Source organism: Pituophis catenifer, unplaced genomic scaffold (genome assembly GCF_029215685.1).
Source record: "Pituophis catenifer annectens isolate HBS135680 unplaced genomic scaffold, rPitCat1.0.hap2 SCAF_6, whole genome shotgun sequence".
Taxonomy (NCBI): Eukaryota; Metazoa; Chordata; class Lepidosauria; order Squamata; family Colubridae; genus Pituophis; species Pituophis catenifer.
The window spans coordinates 56,840,580-56,860,423 of NW_027256886.1; the positions used below are offsets into that span (position 1 = coordinate 56,840,580).

Below are 19,844 nucleotides of genomic sequence, written 5' to 3' on the forward strand. Positions count from 1 at the left end.
AGTTATAGAAGGGATCCCACTTGATAAAAAGATCCATGAAAGAGACCTAAAACAAGATGGATTGACGACATCAGCAAGTTTTGTGGGCCCAATTGGCAAAAGAAAGCTCAGGACTGTTTTGGTTGGAAGAGGATAGACAATGGCTAAAATGATGAATGATGATGATATATTTATGTTTTGGGGTATGCAGTCTCTTTTTGTAGGAAATATAATGTACACCCATCAAAATGTTTCCTTCTCCCCCTGTCACTTAAACTGTATTTGTACGATGATATATTATAGGTAAAGGTAAAGGTTCCCCTCGCACATATATGCTAGTCATTCCCGACTCTAAGGGGCTCATCTCTGTTTAAAAGCCAAAGAGCCAGCGCTGTCCGAAAACGTCTCCGTGGTCATATGGCCGGCACGACTAAACACTAAAGGTGCATGGAACGCTGTTACCTTCCTACCTATTTTTCTATTTGCATTTTTTACGTGCTTTTGAACTGCTAGGTTGACAGAAGCTGGGACAAATAACGGGAGCTCACCCCGTTATGCGGCACTAGGGATTTGAACCACTGAACTGCCGACCTTTCAATTGACAAGCTCAGCGTCTTAGCCACTGAGCCACCGCGTCCCTGTTTGATATATTATACAGAGGTCTAAAAATGGTTCAGTCAAATCCTGATCTCCAAAGGTAATCAATTCTGGCATAAGGCCTGATCTGGAATATGTTTTGGGCAAAAACAAGGGAGTTTCCTTTCCTGCAGTCTGTTTAGATTTGAATTACTGAATTATTATTTTATCACTTGGGTTTTGAATCTCCTTGAGACATATAATTATAGTGGTATATAGAAGTATACAAGTACTGGGAAAAATAAAAATAAAGACTCTAGCGTCAATAAAATATTTAAAAATAGTGCTGCACTACCTTGGCTAAAAAAAATCTTGCTAAATAGTGTAAAAATCCTCTATATTCAATGGTGAAAAAAGTAAGGTTCTACATTTAGGCAAGAAAAACCAAATGCACAGGTACAATATAGGTGGTACCTTGTTCAATAGTAGTAAGGCCACACTTGGAATATTGCATCCAGTTTTGGTTGCCACAATGTAAGAAGGATGTTGAGACTCTAGAAAGAGTGCAAAGAGAAGAGCAGCAAAGATGATTAGGGGACTGGAGGCTAAAACATATGAAGAATGGTTGCAGGAATTGGGTATGTCTAGTTCAATCAAAAGAAGGACTGGGGTGACATGATAGCAGTGTTCCAATATCACACAGGTTGCCACAAAGAAGAGGTGTTCTCCAACACCTTCAACCTGTTCTCCAAAACAACTGAAGGCAGCAATGGGTGGAAACTAATCAAGGAGAAAAACAACCTAGAACTAAGAAGAAATTTCCTGACAGTTAAAACAATTAGCCAGTGGAACAACATGCCTCCAGAAGTTGTAAATGCTCCGCAGGGGTGGGTTCTAACCAGCTTTACTACTGGTTTTCTTTGTGCGTGTGCTTTGCATGCAATCGCCACTTCTGTGATATTTTGGGCATCTGTAGGATCTTGTTGCCTTCATCAAAATGATAAAATCAATGTTCTCCATTGGATTACAAGCCCCACCCCTTTGTTGTGTACATGCAACATCACAATTCTTTTACCATTGTGCCTCTCTTTGCTTCTCACAACCCTGCTGGATAGTAGAGGTACTCCTCGACTTACAACCATTCATTTAGTGACCGTTCGAAATTACAATGGCACTGAAAAACCTAGGACTTAGGACTTAGTGTCTTAGGATCATTTTTCATACTTATGACCATTGCAGCATCCTCATGGTCATGTGATCAAAATTCAAATGCTTGGTAATATTTATAATGATATAATAATAATAATGATTCATATTTATGACAACTGCAGGGTCATGTGATCACCTTTTGCAAACTTCTGACAAGCAAAGCCAAGGAAGCCAGATTCAATTAACAACCAGGTTACCAACATAGCAGCAGCAGTGATTCACTGAACTATGGCAAGAAAGGTCATAAAATGGGGCAAATTCACTTAACAACTGTCTTGCTTAGCAACAGAAATTTGGGTTTCAATTGTGGTCATATGTCAAGGACTACCTGTGCCTTAAAATACATTATGATCCCATTTCTCCTCTCCACCTGCATTCAAACTAGCTTTTGAACATTTTGAATATCTATGTTTGAAAATTTGGAATGTGGTACTGGAATTTCCAGAGGTGAAAATAGCTCTTCAGCCTAGGTGAGTTTGCAAGTCTAACTCTAGTCCCTAAAATAGCTAAGCATGTGTCTCCACTTCTAGAATATGTCACAAAAATGCAGGTCAATTTGTCTGACAGGTTTTATGCCTTTAAAACTGAAATTGTAGAATGGGGTATTACTATTCATTGGGAAAGACATGAAAAATGTGGCCCCTGCATATGGCATTGTTTTTAATTGCCGTAACAAACCAATTCTGCAACCAGATAACCTATAACAAACATGGACAGAAAAAAAAACAAGTTTTCCCCTTAGTGACAAGTTTTCCGAAGCTTTTAGCAAAGAAATCATTGAATCTAATTATCATTAGACCCATTTTAGGCTTTTCTAACAGTTTAATTTGGGAGTTGTCTACTGTGCATAGGCAGATGACAAGGAAAAAGAATGCCAGCATTTAAATAAACGTGTCCCTGTGAAATTTGTCATCGTAGCAATTGCGTATTTTTTTAAATGGTGTTCAAACACTTGACCTTTTTATGAGAAAATCACCATATGTAGCCCAGCATGGAAGTTTATTTCAGGGTTCTATTGCAAGTCTTGAACATTTGCAGCCTGTTAAGAAGGACTAAAAAGTCTAAAAGCGACACAAAAACCTTATTGTCTCCTTTAAAAGCAGAACTGACTCAAAAAAAACCTCTTCACTTCTCTCAGATATGCCTAAATCCAGAGCCATCTAGTGACGAAAGAGTGATAGTGTTCACATGATCAACTGGATGAGGTTTTTCCACCATTATAATACAGTCAACAAGGGAACAAAGTAGGAAGGACTGAAATAAGCCCTTGGAACAAAGTCACTCAGTGACCTCCCATCTCTGAAAATGGATTTGAATCTCAGTCTCCCCTGACCTAGACCAACATCTAAAGCACATGCCTTCTTGACTGAAGTACAAGTACAAGTACAGCAATTCGTTTAGTGAAGGTTCGAAGTTACAATGGCACTGAAAAAAGTGGCTTTTATGACCATTTTTCACACTTCTGACCATTGCAGCATCCCCATGGTCACATGATTTACATATGGATGCTTGAAGCTGGTTCACACTGATGACAGTTTCAGAGTTCCGGGATCACATGATCCCTTTTTGTGACCTTCTGACAAGCCACGTCAATGGGAAAGCCAAATTCACTTAACAACAGCATTATTAATTTAACAACTGCAGCGATTCCCTGAACAACTGTGGCAAGAAAGGTCCGTGGGAAATGGAAATATAGCCTATTGATCTATTAGAATCAATAAGGCCTAAATGGAAAAAGCAGGCCCTAAAAAAGCTACGTGAACCAAAGTTTTAGATAGAAAGGTTTCAAAGTTCACACGATCTTATCTGGCGGCGATGGAGGCGGCAAAGCGGGCATACTTCTCCACCCTCATCACGTCTGCAGATAATTGCCCAGCCACCCTGTTCAGGGTGTCCCGCTCCCTGCTGAATCAGAGGGCGGGGGAGGATCCTTTGTGGGGACGTGCCAAGGAGTTTAGTCAGCATCTGCTGGATAAGATCGCTCAGATTCGGGACGGTCTGGACTCTGATTGGGCAGGGTCTGACGGTGAAGAGGCAGCTGGTCTTGGGATTTGAGAGGAGTTTGATCCTGTCACCCCTGAGGAAATGGACAGGATTATGGAAAGGCTGAGTGCCACCACATGTGTTCTGGACCCGTGTCCCTCCTAGCTTGCTTATGTGGCCCGAGAGGTGACATAGGATTGGATCCAAGCAGTAATAATGGCATCCTTGGATGAGGGGTTCTTCCCTGCCACCTTGAAGGAAGCGGTGGTGAGACTCCTCCTCAAGAAACCTGCCTTGGATCCAACCATACTGGATAACTTCTGTCCGGTCTCCAACCTTCACTTTGTCATGAAGGTTGTTGAGAGAGTGGTGGCATGGCAGCTCCCATTGGCCTTGGAAGATACAGACTACCTGGCTCCATACCAATCGGGTTTCAGGCTGGGGTACAGCACGGAGACGGCATTGGTCGCGCTGGTGGATGATCTTTGGAGGGCTCGGGACAAGGGATACTCCTCTGTTCTGGTCCTCTTGGATCTTTCGGCGGCTTTTGATACCATCAACCATGGTATCTTGCTGCGACGGCTCGAGGGGTTGGGAGTGGGAGGCACTGTTCCATGGTGGTTGTCCTCCTATCTCTCGGGTCGTAGGTAAGCGGTGTTGGCAAGGGGGCAGAGGTCGGCTATGAGGCTCCTCACTTGTAGGGTGCCCCTGGGGTCAGTCCTCTCACCTCTCCTGTTCAACATCTATATGAAGCCACTTGGGAAGATCTTCCGTGGTTTTGGAGTGCGGTATCATCAGTACGCTGATGATACTCAGCTTTTTATATCCACCCCAAACCAGCCCAGTGATGCCCTCAATGTGATGTCCTGCTGCCTGGAAGCAGTATGGACCTGGATGGGGAGGAACAGGCTCTGACTCAACCCCGCCAAGATGGAGTGGCTGTGGGTACCGGCATCTTGGTCCGATTGAGATATTCCATCATTGACCATCAGGGGTGAGGTGTTATCCCCTGTGGATAGGGCTCACAACTTGGGTGTTCTCCTGGATTCATGGTTGTCTCTGGAAGATCATGTAATGACCGTGACCAGGGAGACATTTGCCCAGGTCCGCTTTGTGCGCGAGTTGTGCCCTTACTTGGACCAAGATGCCCTATGCACTGTTACTCATGCGCTGGTCACCTCCCGTCTTGACTACTGCAACACTATCTATGTAGGGCTGCCCTTGAAAACCACTCGAAGGCTTCAGCTGGTGCAGAATGCAGCCGCGGGGGTTGTGATGGGAGCGTCCCGACACTCCCATGTTACACCCCTCCTGCGCGACTTGCATTGGTTACCAGTTGCCCTTCGGGTGAGGTTCAAGGTGCTGGTTATTACCTACAAAGACCTTCATGGCCTAGGCCCAGAATATTTGTTGGACCCCCTGAAGCCAGCCACAATTCCCAATCGCCCGGTGCATTCTCACAGACAGGGCCTCCTCAGGGTGCTGTTGGCCAGAGAGTGTCGGCTAGCGACCCCCAGGGGGAGATCTTTCTCTGTGTGTGCACCCACCCTCTACAACCAACTTCCTTTGGAGCTCCGGATGGCTCCTGACCTTTGCTCGTTCCGCCGCGATTTGAAGACCTGGTTGTTCCACAGCCTGGACTGATGAGGGGTTTCTTAATGAATTTTAAATTGTTTTAAATTGGAATTTTAATTTTATATTGTTTTTTAATGAGGAACTGTGCATCTTTACCATTGTGAGCCGCCCTGAGTCCTTGGAGATAGGGCAGCATATAAATTGCATTATAAATAAATAAATAAATAAATAAATAAATAAATAAATAAATAAATAAATAAATAAATAAAGTGTATCAGAACTATTTGTAATCCTGCTGAACCGTTGCTGTAAAATGGGATTTTGCAAAGTACATAGTTTTGAAATATATTTGGACATAGAAGGACAAAATCGCAAGAAATAGGGAACTGAAAGTAGCCAAAGGATAGAGGTTTGAGATGTTCATGGGTATATCTGGAGACTGTCTGTCAGTAAGAAAGAACAAGGAAGTAAGTTGTGTGCAGAAAAGTATAAAAAAAATATCTTGGGATGCGTTCAGGGCCACTGGCCATAGCTACTCCTTGCTGGACTCAGCTATGTCAGTGGACCTCATTACAATGGGTTATTGATCTAAGTTGTGTTATGATGGCTATTCATGTTCCAAATTGCTCATGAAATAAACCTCTGAATCTTAAAGTAAGAATTATTATTTGTGTTGCTGTCTCCTGTTTCTTTTATTGGGATATTTTTATGACAGGTCGTAAAATGGGGAAAAACTCACTTAACAGATTTCTCACTTAATGACATAAATTTTGGGCTCAATTGCTGTCGTAAGTCGAAGACTACTTGTAATATGTTTTGTTTTACATGTCCATCATAGTTCTACATGGTTTTATAGAGAGCTCTTCATTCCATTGCCTTTTAGTGGGTTATTTCATAGAGTTACTATTTAAAAGCAGTCTTGATTTCAACTAGTATAGTATTTAATACTTTCAGGACTGAGTGAGAATATGGCACCAGGAAATTGAAAGAGAGACTCACTTCTATCATTATTGTGTTTACTGGAGATATATTAGATTTATGTCAATGCTCCTGACTCTTTCAGAATAAAATTCCAGCTATAAAAGAGTTTTGGCTAATCACCGCTATTGATTTCTCTTAGCAGTTTTCTGAAACCGCACTCTCCTTTTGTATTTCAATTACAGTTAAAAAGACTGTAACAAAAGCCTATAGGTGAAATAAAACAGAATCACACAGTCATTGTGACCCAGATACACACCCCAAGACATTCCTTTCTAACTTTCGGGGGGGGAGGAGAGGCTATTCCATACTTTCAGATTGCTTCAAAAACAAAAAGTGACTACTAACCCTATGATGATATTAATTTAGTTCCATATTTATGTTGTCTCCATATTCACAAGATAGGGTTATAAATTCTGCTTTGTATCTTTGGCCTTTTATGGCTCTGCAAAAGCATCTTTGCATTATTCTCAGTGCTTTTTTTCTCGTGCTGCTAAATCTGAAGTTACATACAATTCTACCCATTGCTTTCACACTGTTCTGTTTTTTGTTCTTTTGAATGGGACTGCTTTATTGTACCCCAAACATTGCTGGTAAAATCTAGTGTCTATTTGGCTGTCAACCTTTCCTGCCAGGAATTATGTACTTTTAATAAACGTGCAACAGTTTAACATTTAATACAGGAAGCTTTCTATCGCTGCTTTTCTTCATGCTGAAAAGTCTATCTTGAATTTCCAGTGATCAAACTTGAGAATGCAATGTGAGGCATCATTTAATCAGACATAAAAGTGTTGGAATGGAGCTTCATTAAAAGGAGACTATGACAACTGACAATTAAACAGTGTTTAAATGTTAGGTTTTAACTGACATTGTACATCTGCCATTAATATATATGTGTTGCTGTTGAGACATAGGCACACTGAATAAATCACATTGAAATTTACTAGGATCAGTGCACAACATATGAAACGCTAGCTTGGAAAGATTTAATACCTAACACAAAGCTTGATGCGTTGGAATCTACCTTACTTTTCCTAGTGAAATGCAATAACATAGATTAATAGAGTTGGAAGGGGGACCTTGGAGATCTTCTAGTCAACCTCTTGCTCAAGCAGGAGACCCTATGCCATTTCAGACAAATAGTTGTCCAGTCTCTTTTTGAAAGCCTCCGGTGATAGAGCACCTACAACTTCTGAAGGCAAGCTTTTTCATTGGTTGATTGCGCTAACCATTGGAAAATTTTTCCTTAGTTGTCAGTTGCTTCTCTCCTTGATTAGTTTCCATCCATTGTTTCTTTTCTTGCCTTTTGGTGCTTTGGAAAATAGTTTGACCAAAGCACCAAAAGGCAAGACAAGAAACAATGTTTTCTTGTATTGGAATGCTCAACGTTTTGTTTATAGAAAGGGATAAATTGCCAGTAGAATTATATTCATGATGCCCAAATAGACTGCCTTAATTATTAGATATATAGAATATAGAAACTCTGATGCTAATTTGAAATTAAGCAGCACCAGCATCAAATTGGAGAATATTCTCAAAGCATGAAGCCCCGTTTTAGCCTAACAATAAATAAATAGCCACCTTATCCTCAAGGGCACATTACCCAAACCCATGCTAGAATGGTACAAAATCCCATCCAAACTGGAAATGAGATAGGAAACTTGCCTAGTGAAGTCACAGATCAATAACAGGACCAAGATATGTTGATTGGAGCTTCCACATTTGTTTCAGAAATACTTGAAATAAAGATACATTAGATGTGGTTTACACACTATTCCTCCCCTCCGCTGATAACTACCTGTTAGATTCCCTTGTACTCAAATTAACGTTAGCGATGTGTAGGGATACGCTATTCTGAAATTCAAAAATCTACCCAGAAAATTATCAAAAACTTTTCTGCTGAATGTTGTCAAGGTCACCCAAATGGCTAACCATGATTGTGGAGAAAATTGATGAAAAAAGACCAAGATTTGATTTAGCAAAGCAGAACTCCATTGAAATAACTGGACAAGAAAAAGTAGTCCTAATGAAGCTGCTTTTCAACAGTACCTACTAGATGGGACAATGTGGCTAATTCCATACTTGACCATGTTTTAAAAGTATTGTAGTTTTACAGTTATTTACATTATAAAACTTTTCCTAAAACATCTGGGTTTTGCTTAGAAAATGCATGCATGCACACAATATATTATGTGATATATTGACTTACAGCCAAAGAGAATTTCTTCCCTGTGTAATAACTCCTGTGAACTTTGTTAGCCTGCGAGCATCTACTTCAATCCATTGGTAGGGATCGTTCCGTCCTGCACACCAAGCACCATCATAAAAATCATTCTCATTAATACCTGCCTGAAGAGAAGGCAAAACTTTCTTTAGAAATCTGAATAGGCGCCTTTTGAAAAGGAATAAGTTCAGAGATAAAAGTAAGCTCAAGTAAAATTATAGCGAATTCTAGCCTCCTTTTTTTCTTCACGGCTGGTGGTCAGAAATGCCTGTTTATTGACTCTTAGACGCCCTAAACCTGGATCTGTATTGAAGTACTGGTCAAGGCTGAAGTCTGTAACAGGAACAAATGGTTAAACAGAAGACAGGATTGAACAGCAAAGCAAAAACTCAGAAACAAAAGGCAAAAAGATCAGTCAGAAAAGGATTGCATATGGTTAAGTTTCATCTCAGGACATCTGAAGGGAAAAAGATGATCCTTTAAATGTCTTTTGTTACCTTGCATTTAATTATTCCTTTAACCTGATGGAAGTTTCTGGCCTTTTTTTTTTTCCTTTAATTAGAAGATTTTGTTCTAGATAGATCTTTCTGGCCTTTTTTTAATTAGAAGATTCTGCTGCAGATCACTCATTATGTACCATAGAGCATATATCATGGTAATCAAAACAAGATGTTATATTTATAGTTCTCTTAGAGTGCACCGTAGCTTTGAGTTTCATCCTTTCCATCATTTTCAGAGCTTTCTTTATAATCTGTTCCGATAAATAACTTGCCATACAGGATGAAAACTAATCTATTTCTTAGCATGGCGCTGAGAATGGCTTTAAAACCGCAATGCCACATTTTCCTATGAATCCTGGAACATCTGCAGATGCAGATGCAAGAAGCTGCTCTACTTAGCATCGATCCAATCTCCGGTAGCACACAAATATAATTATTTCAGAAAGTTCTAAGTGGTTCATTAAAGGATTTGACATTGGGTTTTCCAGGTGCTCCAAACTTCTAATCAAGGCAGATGTTTTGCTCCAGAAACTCTGCACAATTGGACACTTCTTGTTATGAGTATCTATACAATCAGCACCGAAGAATTATGAGAGTGCATTTTAATGCCAGCCTTTCTGATCAGCATCAAACTAAAAAGAGTGATTTCCCTACCCTTTTAAGAAAATTGTGCGGAGGAAATTCATTCCATGCATCTGATAAAGAAGCAACTTAGGAGTTGATGGTTGCTTGTAACATAACATTTGTAGAAGGGTTTTCAACATGCAGGAGCTCTCCCAAGCTTAGATCAGTGCTGTTCCGCCATATCTACATGACAATGAAGGGTTGGTATGGATATTGTGGTAGTAATCCAATTAACAATTGTATCTCTTTCTGCTCCAGAAGAAATTATTCCAAAAAGGAGTTGTATTGTTTCCTACAGAGCTACAGGACAAGTATTATCCCACTACCAACAATCATGCTTTGGAGTAAATTAATTAATTGCTTGGCATTGGCTTATCAAATGCATTTCTATACTGCCAGCTCCCTAAGAACTTGAAGTGGTTTTCAAGACAGCTGAATATACAACATTTGCACAAATAATGGGGTAAGGGAGAATTTGTGGGGGCAAAAGGTTAAGGTTTTTCTACTGCTATATTCACTATTGAGCAACATATGCATTATTTCCTTTTGTTTAAAATGGTATTACTTGTTAGAGTGCTTAAAAAAATCAAAGGAATTTACTAGTGGCTTTTCAAAAGATTAATAACCTCCCTCCCTCCCTCCCTCCCTCCCTCCCTCCCTCCCTCCATCCATCCATCCATCCATCCATCCATCCATCCATCTATCTATCTATCTATCTATCTATCTATCTATATATATATATATATATATATATATATATATATATATATCAATTTTCTTACTTCTTCGTAGGGTCTATGTGTGTTTTTCTTCTAGCCAGGTTTTCCCTACGTAGCCAAGGTTTTTTTTTTTTTTTTGTAGCTCCAGCTCAGTAGATGAGTAGATGAGATTCTACTGAGCTGGAGCTACAAAAAAAAAAAAAACCTTGGCTACGTAGGGAAAACCTGGCTAGAAGAAAAACACACACACACATATATATATATATATATATATATATATATATATATATATATATATATATATATATATATATATATATATATATATATATATATTAAAAATGAAAGATAATCTTACCTGTATGTTTAACCGTGCTCTGTGTGCTCCCAGGCCATATCGCTTCACTGTAGAAGCATGAAGCTGAAAATCAGTAATTTTTAAAGTTTCAAGACCCAAGGGAGGACAGCCTGAAAAGCAAATATTTAAGTGTTAAGTGAGAAAGCAACAAAGCATATGCACCTTCGCCACTGCTGTACTCAAATATGCTTCTGTTGTGAGTATGCAAAAGGGGGGAAATTCTTCTTGGTGAAAAAAAGATTTGTCTTTAATTTTGCAACTGTATTGTGTAAATTTTGAGACCTGAGTGTCTTGGCAGTAGCATTAGTAATTTATATGCAATAATTGTTTCCTGAAATTGCAGTTACCACATAGCACTGCACTCGTGCGTCCAGGTTCAAAGGATTAGCCGGTGACATCACCATTGCCTGGAGGATGCCCAATTGGGGGTTTCTTTCATGTCCCTAGCAAGATGGGATGGGAGCTCATCCTGTCCCACGGCAGCATTCAGATCTCCAACATGAGCTTGCTAACCTGCTATCCAGAATCCTAACCACGTGAGTCAGTGTAACCACATTATTAAATCCTTCCAGAAAATAAATCTAGTTGTTACTTGAATCTAAGTAACTAGGCCTCAATATGAGTCACCTGAACACTGGGGAACTATGTCAGCAAAAATATCCATATAATTATAGTTCAAGAAATATATAAATATTTTAAAAAATATTAACTAAGGCTTTAGATCAGGGGTGTCAAACTCGATTTCATTGAGGGCCGCATCAAGGTTGTGTTTTACATTGGGGGGCTGGGGTGGGTGTGGGTGTGGTGGGCGTGGCCAGGGTGGGCGTGGCCATCTTGACTTCACTAGTGTCGGAGGCACCTATGGTGGCCAAATGTTAAGGCAGGAGTTCCTTCACACCTCCCTCACTTCAGTTGTGGGATTCAAAAAAATTTTCATTAGGGCAGAGAACCGGTTGTTAAATTACTTGAATCCCACCACTGAGTAGGTATCTTCTATAATAGGTGTTCTGTATTTAGCCTTTAAGGCCTTGCACTTGATGATTAGTCAGTAGCTTGCAGGAAGGAAGGTGTCATAAAAGTATTCAAGTATACCACCAATACCATCTCCTCCACCTCCTCCTCCTCCTCCACCTCCTCTTCTGCAGGACCTTTCTTTCTCCATTTAAAATGTGTCATACTTTTAACCAGACTTGGTCTATAAAGCAGGCAATAATCACTTTTTTTTCCTTCCAGAAAACTTTTTTTTAGCTGAAAATATGGTCTGATTGCTTGGTGTTGTTAAACATTTCCACAGACAGCCTTTCTGGGGGTTGGATGAGATAGAACAACATATTTGATGTAATGGAAGTAGTTTGTTTTATTTCTAATTGCATAGAATTGTAGAGGAAATGAGGAATTGCAGCTACAATCAGCCACCTTGATGGCACATCCACTCATATATGGAAGATTTATCCAGTTACTGATTGATATAATAAGCCAATTATTGTATATTGATTTTGAGTACTGATTGTCTTCAATTCCCCTTATTTTATAAAGATGAATGCAGTAAAGTTAAATTTTCTTGTAAGCAATGTTGACTCTGGAGCATTTAAGAGATGGTTGCTGAAATGATGTAACATTTCTGTATTAGTGGCAATAAAGGTAATTTAGGGGAAACTATATCTTTAACCAAAATTTCAGTCCTACAAACAAGAGAATGATAGTTATGTTCTGTGTTGAAATAGATGGAGCATATATTTCATAGAACATCCCAATTAAGTTCCCAATTCTGCCTTTCCCTATACAAATACCCATGGAAATATCACAAGAGGGCTGAACTAAAATCTTTTTTAAAGTACATCACTTATTTTTGTAGACAACACACTTGAAAATCTCCCAGTATAAAAGTGAATTGCGCTTCCAATTAGTCAGGCAGAGCCCACTATGGTTGATGTCACAAGTTGGAAAATTCACCATCGGTTTATATAATGACAGCTTGAGTTGTTAAATTCAGTGATAGAACTCACATTATGTGTTCATAATTAACTCAAATCATAGCTGCCCAAAACAACCACAGACTTTTCTGTCATCTAGTAGAGGTGGATAGAGTTTACAATCTAAGAAACTGATGCATTGTTTGGTACATATTTGACAGCCATCTTGTTTTTACAAGACAAAAAAGCAAAGAGAATTGCAAAGACAGCTCAGTTAAATAAAATCTACAATTAGGCACACATTCTGGACTAGTACATTTTCAGCTGTATAACTGTAATTACCAACACACATTTGGTACTTATGAAGGAAACTGTGGAATAAGCTGATGAGAAGAATCTTAATAGAAATGCTCTCTTTCTATGTTAAATGATGTAATTCTTTGGGAAAAACCAATTTCAATTAATTAAAATGAATTCAAACAAGCCTTATACACACTCACAGAACCAAACGGTTATACACAGACCATTGAAAATAGTTATAAGCCTCTTAGATGCTCAGGAAATGTCTAATGTATCACAAATAATAATCAGTCAAGCTTTCTTTTAAAAATATATTTATAGGTCTGTCCTATATATACAGACTTTTCCCAGCTGCCATCTGGTTATTAATTTCAAATGCCAGGATTGGAAAGTTTTTCTCTGAAGTTCCATGTCATCTTCAGCTACTTATTTATGAGAAACTATAGGAAGGCTTTAAAAAGAATGAAGAAAGAAGCAGATCTAATCCCAGGTGGAAGGGAAGTTACTGATTGTCTCTGCTTTAATGAAATCTCTACTGCAGGGGTGTCAAACTCAATTTCATTGAGGGCCGCATCAGGGTTGTGTTTGATGAGGGGGCTGGGGGGGCAGGGGGACCAGAGTGGGCATGGCCAGCTTGACATCACTCATGTCGGGGGCGCCTGTGATGGGCCGAGCGCTTTGCCAGTGAAAACGGGCTTCCGAGCTTTGTTTTCGGCTGCAATGGCCTTCTGCAACCCTCTGCAAGTGATAACAGAGCTCAGGAGGGCCACATACAGCCCTCCTGAGCTACATTTTCTCTGGCAGAGGCATCATGGGCCGGTCTTTTGCTATTTCCAGGGCAGCTCCATGGCCAGATTTAAGTACCCGGATCTGGCCCGTGGGTCTTGAGTTTGACACCCCTGCTCTACTATAAATAAAGATGGGAGATTATTCTTAAAATTTCCAGACACACATTAGAGATGCCAAATCTCTGTAGTTCATGCCTATATGACCAGCTATGAGTGGCTGATATTATTAACAAAAGCACAGCTTTTATGCAGGTGGTCCTCATTGATGAACCATTTATTTATCAATAATTCAAACTTACAATGGAACTGAAAAATTAACTTTATGGCTCACTTATGACTATTTATGACCTTCACGGCATTTCTCAGTCATGTGTCATCATTATGGTATACAATGACCTGTGACCAACAGAAGAGTGTAAGAAAGTAAGCCATTTTGCTCTTCTACACATCAAAAGCAATGTGATCATGCCTGTAGCCCAGGGCTGAGAGCACAGGGAACACGTGCAAACAGCTTACAGTATGCTCTTGAAATCCCTTCTCTAATTGCTCCATTATGTGAAGGTGGGGGGAGAAAGAAACCAAGAGATTTCTATAGGCAATTTCTCCTTTGCCTGACTCTCACAGCACCAGATGCAGTTGCATTGCTCTCAATGTGTAGAAAGCAAACAGTTTACTCTCTTGAAATCCCTCTGCGATCCCTCTGCTGCAGGGAGGGTCAGGCAAAGGAGACTGAGAAATTGCTTGCTTTGTTTTCTTCCATCCCCATCACAGAGTGGAAAAATTTCAAGAGATTTCAAGAGAATAAGTTGTTTGCGTAATCTGGCTCTCACCCTCAGGCTATGCTGTGATCACATTAATTGCAATATGACAAGACAATAAGCAGGCACTTGAGCATTATAAAGGGAAGGGTAGGGGGGGGTAGCAGGAAAACAAAATCCGAACATATGAAACTGAGGAGTCTTGTCTCTTTCAAGAGTGGTTGGTCCCAATTAGGATTGTTAAGCAAGGACTACTTATATTTTTATGTACTTTGAGTACAGTTGAATTGTGCAGTATCCCATAGCATAAGAAATGAATACTTTGATGTATTGGAAGTATTTGTGGAGTACTTTTTCAGAATATGAAAAAATAGTCACTCATTCTTTCTGCTTGTGTCAACCATTTATGCAATAATAAACAACCACAATAACAACATCAGTGAGATAATTAGTAATCTTGTTTACTATATTTAGAAAAAAAATGATGTATTCATTGGTCATCAAATGAGTTCATGTCACTTTGCTTTCTGCATTCCAGCTGGATGTGGAAGTCAATCCTTTTATTTATTTATCTCTTAATTGATGCTGGGCATCTGTTAGTCTAAGATACTTGAAAGCAAGAATTTCCAGTAAATCTTTTCTCATGAGATTTATTTTCCAAACTAAGGCTCAAGAGATTTAGTTAAGCTTCAGATATTATACAAGATAACCTAGGAACTGGAACTTTTGAAATTGTTATGTTTTTCATACTCTGTCAGCAATATTATTTTTTATGTTAAGAAAATAATAAATATTAATCAGAGAATGTAAAGATCAAATATATGCTTGATGAAATAAATAAATAAATAAATAAATAAATAAATAAATAAATAAATAAATAAATAAATATTCCTTGTAGGTTTTTCCTTTGTCTTTGAACATCTTGACTTTTCTCCTTTGGACTGTTTATAATGAGATGCCCAGATCTGGATGCCATATTCAAAGTGCAGAACAGAATATAACAATGATCTACATTGATATTTTTGAAACTGCATCATATTATTGGCTTATGTGCAGTTGTGTTCCACTATACACCCTAGTTCCATTTTGAATGTCCTGCTAGCCAGTATCAAGCCTATATACATATTTTTGAGTTTTCCTAACCAATTGTAGGACTTTGCAACAGTCCTTGATGAAATTCATCTTCCCGGTGTCTGCATATAGTTGTAGCTTGTATGAACTTCCTAAACTTTGATACCATCTTTTGAAATATTTGCTGTATTCCTATCTTTGTGCTATCTTCAGTCAGCTCTTCTCTATGCATTGGTTAGTATCAAAAGAGTAGAGTAGACAGTCACCTAAAGCCTTTGAGAAAATAAAATAGTCAGCAAGAAGACTGTGGATTTTGGGGCAGCTTTGTGTTCTTTTCTTTAAGTCAGGACTTGGTAGTGTTGGCCTAATTTAAGGCTGCTAATAATCTAATTTTATTTGGTGATTCAGAGTAAGGGATAGGGTTGTCAGGTCTGCTTCCAAAAAATAGCAGACAAGCGGGGGGGGGGGGGACGTTAAGTAGTAATTTTTTTAAAAAAAATTACAATTAAATTATATATTTTCTTACAAACATTTTAACACGCCATTTTAGGTCAGTCGACACAAGCTACAATACATTTTAAAAATGTGAACTGTACATAATTTTATAATATATTTTTATTTTAATCTCATCATTAATTTTTTCGGAGAATCGAGTTCAATGGATATTCGATCTTTGTCTCATTCTAACTTATGAAAAAAAAGACAAAACGCGATTCTCCTATCCTTATTCTCTTAGACTGTACAGCTTTAGATTACGTACCATTTCATCATAAAGCTTTTGAATAAAAAAAATGTCCACTATTTTGTGAAAAAAAATAGTGAACATAATGTGAAAAAAGCGGACCGTCCGCTCAAATAGTGGACACCTGGAAACCCTAAGTTACAGAAAAATTAAGAAAGCTTTGTGGCTCCAAACAACTTTTGCTTTGACTTCGCCTGCTTTTAGCTCTTCTTCCATTCATAATCTGTTCTGGCCAATTAACTTTTCAACATACCTGACTAAGAAAACCTTTCCACACAATGCTAGATATTCATTTCATGAGTGACAGAGAGTTCATTAAAAGAAGATCTTCATGAAAAGGAAGAAACTGTCACAATTTTTTTAACACAATCCATATTGAGGGGGAAGGAAGAGAGAAAGGTACAGCATGGATAGGAAAATAATAGTAGTCTACATCTAAATCAATTGAAGGAGGAAAAAAAGCATTATTCGCCTCTTTCAAATTGTTTTTCTTTGCTTTTTGCCAGCAAATCCTTACTTCTTCATATTGCCTTAATATAGCTTTGCACAATGAATAAAATTTTATTCTTATTCCTGTTGAACACTAATGAATGATAAAGTATACAAGTTAATTAAAGGGAATTTATAAAACTATGCATTAGTAATATATGTGGCAATTCAAGGAAGCAAGTCAGCCATGTTTTCCACATAACCAGAATATAAAATTCTGTTTTTAATAAATCCGTAAATAAATAAATAAATAAATAAATAAATAAATAAATAAATAAATAAATAAATAAATAAATAAATAAATAAATAAATAAATAAATAAATTTGTTTTCTGAGGTTTTCACAGGTGTTTGTATGTAGGTCTCTGGTTATTCAGGTTTTCTTCCGCGTAGAATTGGAAGTGTCTTGGTGAAGTTTCGACGAAATCTCATTCGTCATCTTCAGGCTGATGTTTTCTGCTTCATGCTTATAGGAGCAATATATATATACTCGAATGTTTGTATTAGTTAATTATACAGAATTGTAACTGATATTGTTTTAACAATATATTATATTTTATATCTTATTTTTTTTCTGTTATATTTTTTCATTTATTTTTAAGCACTTCTTACATATTATTTTGATAAGGTATATATTCTTGTGTTTTATTCCTTTTGCTTATTTCTTTCTCTGTTATTATTTTAAAAGTAATAAAAAATTTATTTAAAATCCCTACCACAGAAAAATGTCTGCAAGGCATGCATATGCTACTGCAGCTTAAATACTGTTTAAACTAGATGAATAAAAAGAAATGCAAATGTAACACATATTGAAAATTTCTCCTTAAGGTAATGAAGAATTTTAGCCAAAGGTCATCATCTGATGAAAGACTTCCTTTATTGGAGTAGCTTCATCTGTGATCCAGTTTTAAAGAGTTGCATAGTACAGTAAACCATCATCAAACTGAGAAGAGCTTCAAGAGGAGCCAACCTCTAATACACAGGTGTCAAACTCACCACGTCACGTTGCCATCATGTGACGTTTCGCCGTGTTTTTCCCATTTGAGAAGCTGGGATGGGTGTGGCATGGATGATCCAGCCTGTGGGCCAGCAGTTTGGCACCCCTGCCTAATACAACAATTGAAACACAATTGAAAATGCCTAGAGCTTTAGAGTAAACCAGAAAGGCTAAACATTATCCTTGATGATGTATGCCAGGGATGTCGAACTCGATTTCATTGAGACCCTTGGGGGGGGGGCAAGGTGGATGTGGCCATGATGTCACTCATGTTGCGGGCGCCTGTGGTGGCCCAAGCACTCTGCCAGCGAAAACGGGTTCCTGAGCTCCGTTTTTGGCTGTGATGGCCTCCTTTTGACTGTGATGGTCTCCCCTGCCAGCAAACATGGAGCTTGAGGGGGAAGGCCATCAGGGTTGGAAATGGAGCCTGGGAGGATCACTTGTGGCCCTCCTGAGTTCCATTTTTGCTAGCAGAGGCACTGCAGGCCAGTCCTTTGCTTTTTCCAGGGCAGCCTCATGGGCCAGATCTAAGCACCATGTGGGCCGGATCTGGCCTGCAGGCTTTGAGTTTGACACTCCTAATGCAGTGGTGGAATTCAGCCAGTTCGCACCACTTTGGGAGAACCGGTTGTTAACTTTCTGAGCAGTTTGGTGAACTGGTTGTTGAAAGAAATCATTAGGGCAGAGAACTGGTTGTTAAATTATTTGAATCCCACCACTGCACTGATGTATGCATTTAGGGATGATGTTATTGGAACATATCTGTTATCGAAATCTGGCATACTGTATCAAATATGTGGGAAACTTGTCCAGTTCATCTGATTTCTGCTCCAGATTCAACATTATGTTTTCATTCAGCAACCATGTGCCTCTTTCTCTCATAGTGTCTTTCACAATCTCTTTATTGCCAATTTCAGTTTTCTCTATACAGATCTAAGCTTTTCAGTTGAGGGAGGTGCAGCAACTCCATTCAGCATTGCATGCTACAAATAATAAATATATAAACTAGACAAGTATTATATATTTTTTTTAATTTCTTTATCCTGTGGCAGCTTGTTAGCAACTTGAAACAAATAACTAATCTCACAAAACAGGGAGGTAAATGCTTGGGCAATTGGCAAGTCAAATTTTAATTTCCATTCTGGGAAGGATTAAGTCAGGCATTACTAGAGCAGGCATAGCTACTAGCACAGCTATGCCTGATAACAAGCCAGCATGTGGATAAGTAAGTCTTCAAAACAATTTTCCTAAAGCAGCAAGTGGAAAAATGAATATTCAAACATGCAGTTCAGACAGACCTCAATTTTATTAACACGCTGGATGAAAAGAGAAATCTTTTTTTGTTCAGCTTCTAAAATGTCAAGCTTGAAATATCTTGAGTTATTTTGGTTCTTTTCAGTTTTTCTAGCTATATTAATTAAAAAACCTTAATTATATAAGAAAAAATAGGATTATGAAATAAGCTTTAGCTACAGTGGATTTGTGTTTATTTTAAAATATGGTAATGATTATGGTGCAAAATCTTTTTCATGCCCACTTGTAGTTGAGACAAAGGATCTGGTGAGATTTGTGGGACACATACATAAGATTGCATTTTCAATTTTCTTGGTGCTAGACTATTCCATGGCTTATAATCAAGGTTGTAGGATGCAATAAAAAAGCTTTTAAATAAATTATATCTAAATCCATGTTTTATTATCTTTGTAACTAATGAACACTGCTCTTATTTCAAAGAGAAACATGCAGCTAATAAAAGGATTATGTGAACTTTTAATCAACTTTAATATATGTATGTATGTAAGTGTGTGTGTGTGTGTGTGTGTGTGTATTCTTTATGCTTATTTCCTGTATTACAAATAAATGCAATCCAAAATCTGTATTTTTCTTTAGATAACTGAATTGCAGAATTCTGATTACTTTAAATACTAAACTTCCAATTTCACATTCCATAATGATCCAGGAAGAACACATTTAATAAGTTAATATGAAAATCTGAATTCACCAAACTTCTCATATTATTAAATCAGCCTCTAACTTGGTTGCTTGTACAGTACGTGGATCA

General features: G+C 38.2%; 1 protein-coding gene across 1 annotated transcript in view; it reads right to left on the reverse strand.

Annotated features, from left to right (window-relative positions):
* Window positions 1-19,844, reverse strand: part of CPXM2 (carboxypeptidase X, M14 family member 2) — a 100,328-nt gene that overhangs the window by 48,103 nt on the left and 32,381 nt on the right. The window contains exons 3-4 of the mRNA XM_070944870.1: window positions 10,726-10,835; window positions 8,510-8,649 (exon numbers count right to left, since the gene is read on the reverse strand). Coding sequence (XP_070800971.1) covers window positions 8,510-8,649; window positions 10,726-10,835 — 250 coding nt within the window. The remainder of the gene's footprint in view (window positions 1-8,509; window positions 8,650-10,725; window positions 10,836-19,844) is intronic.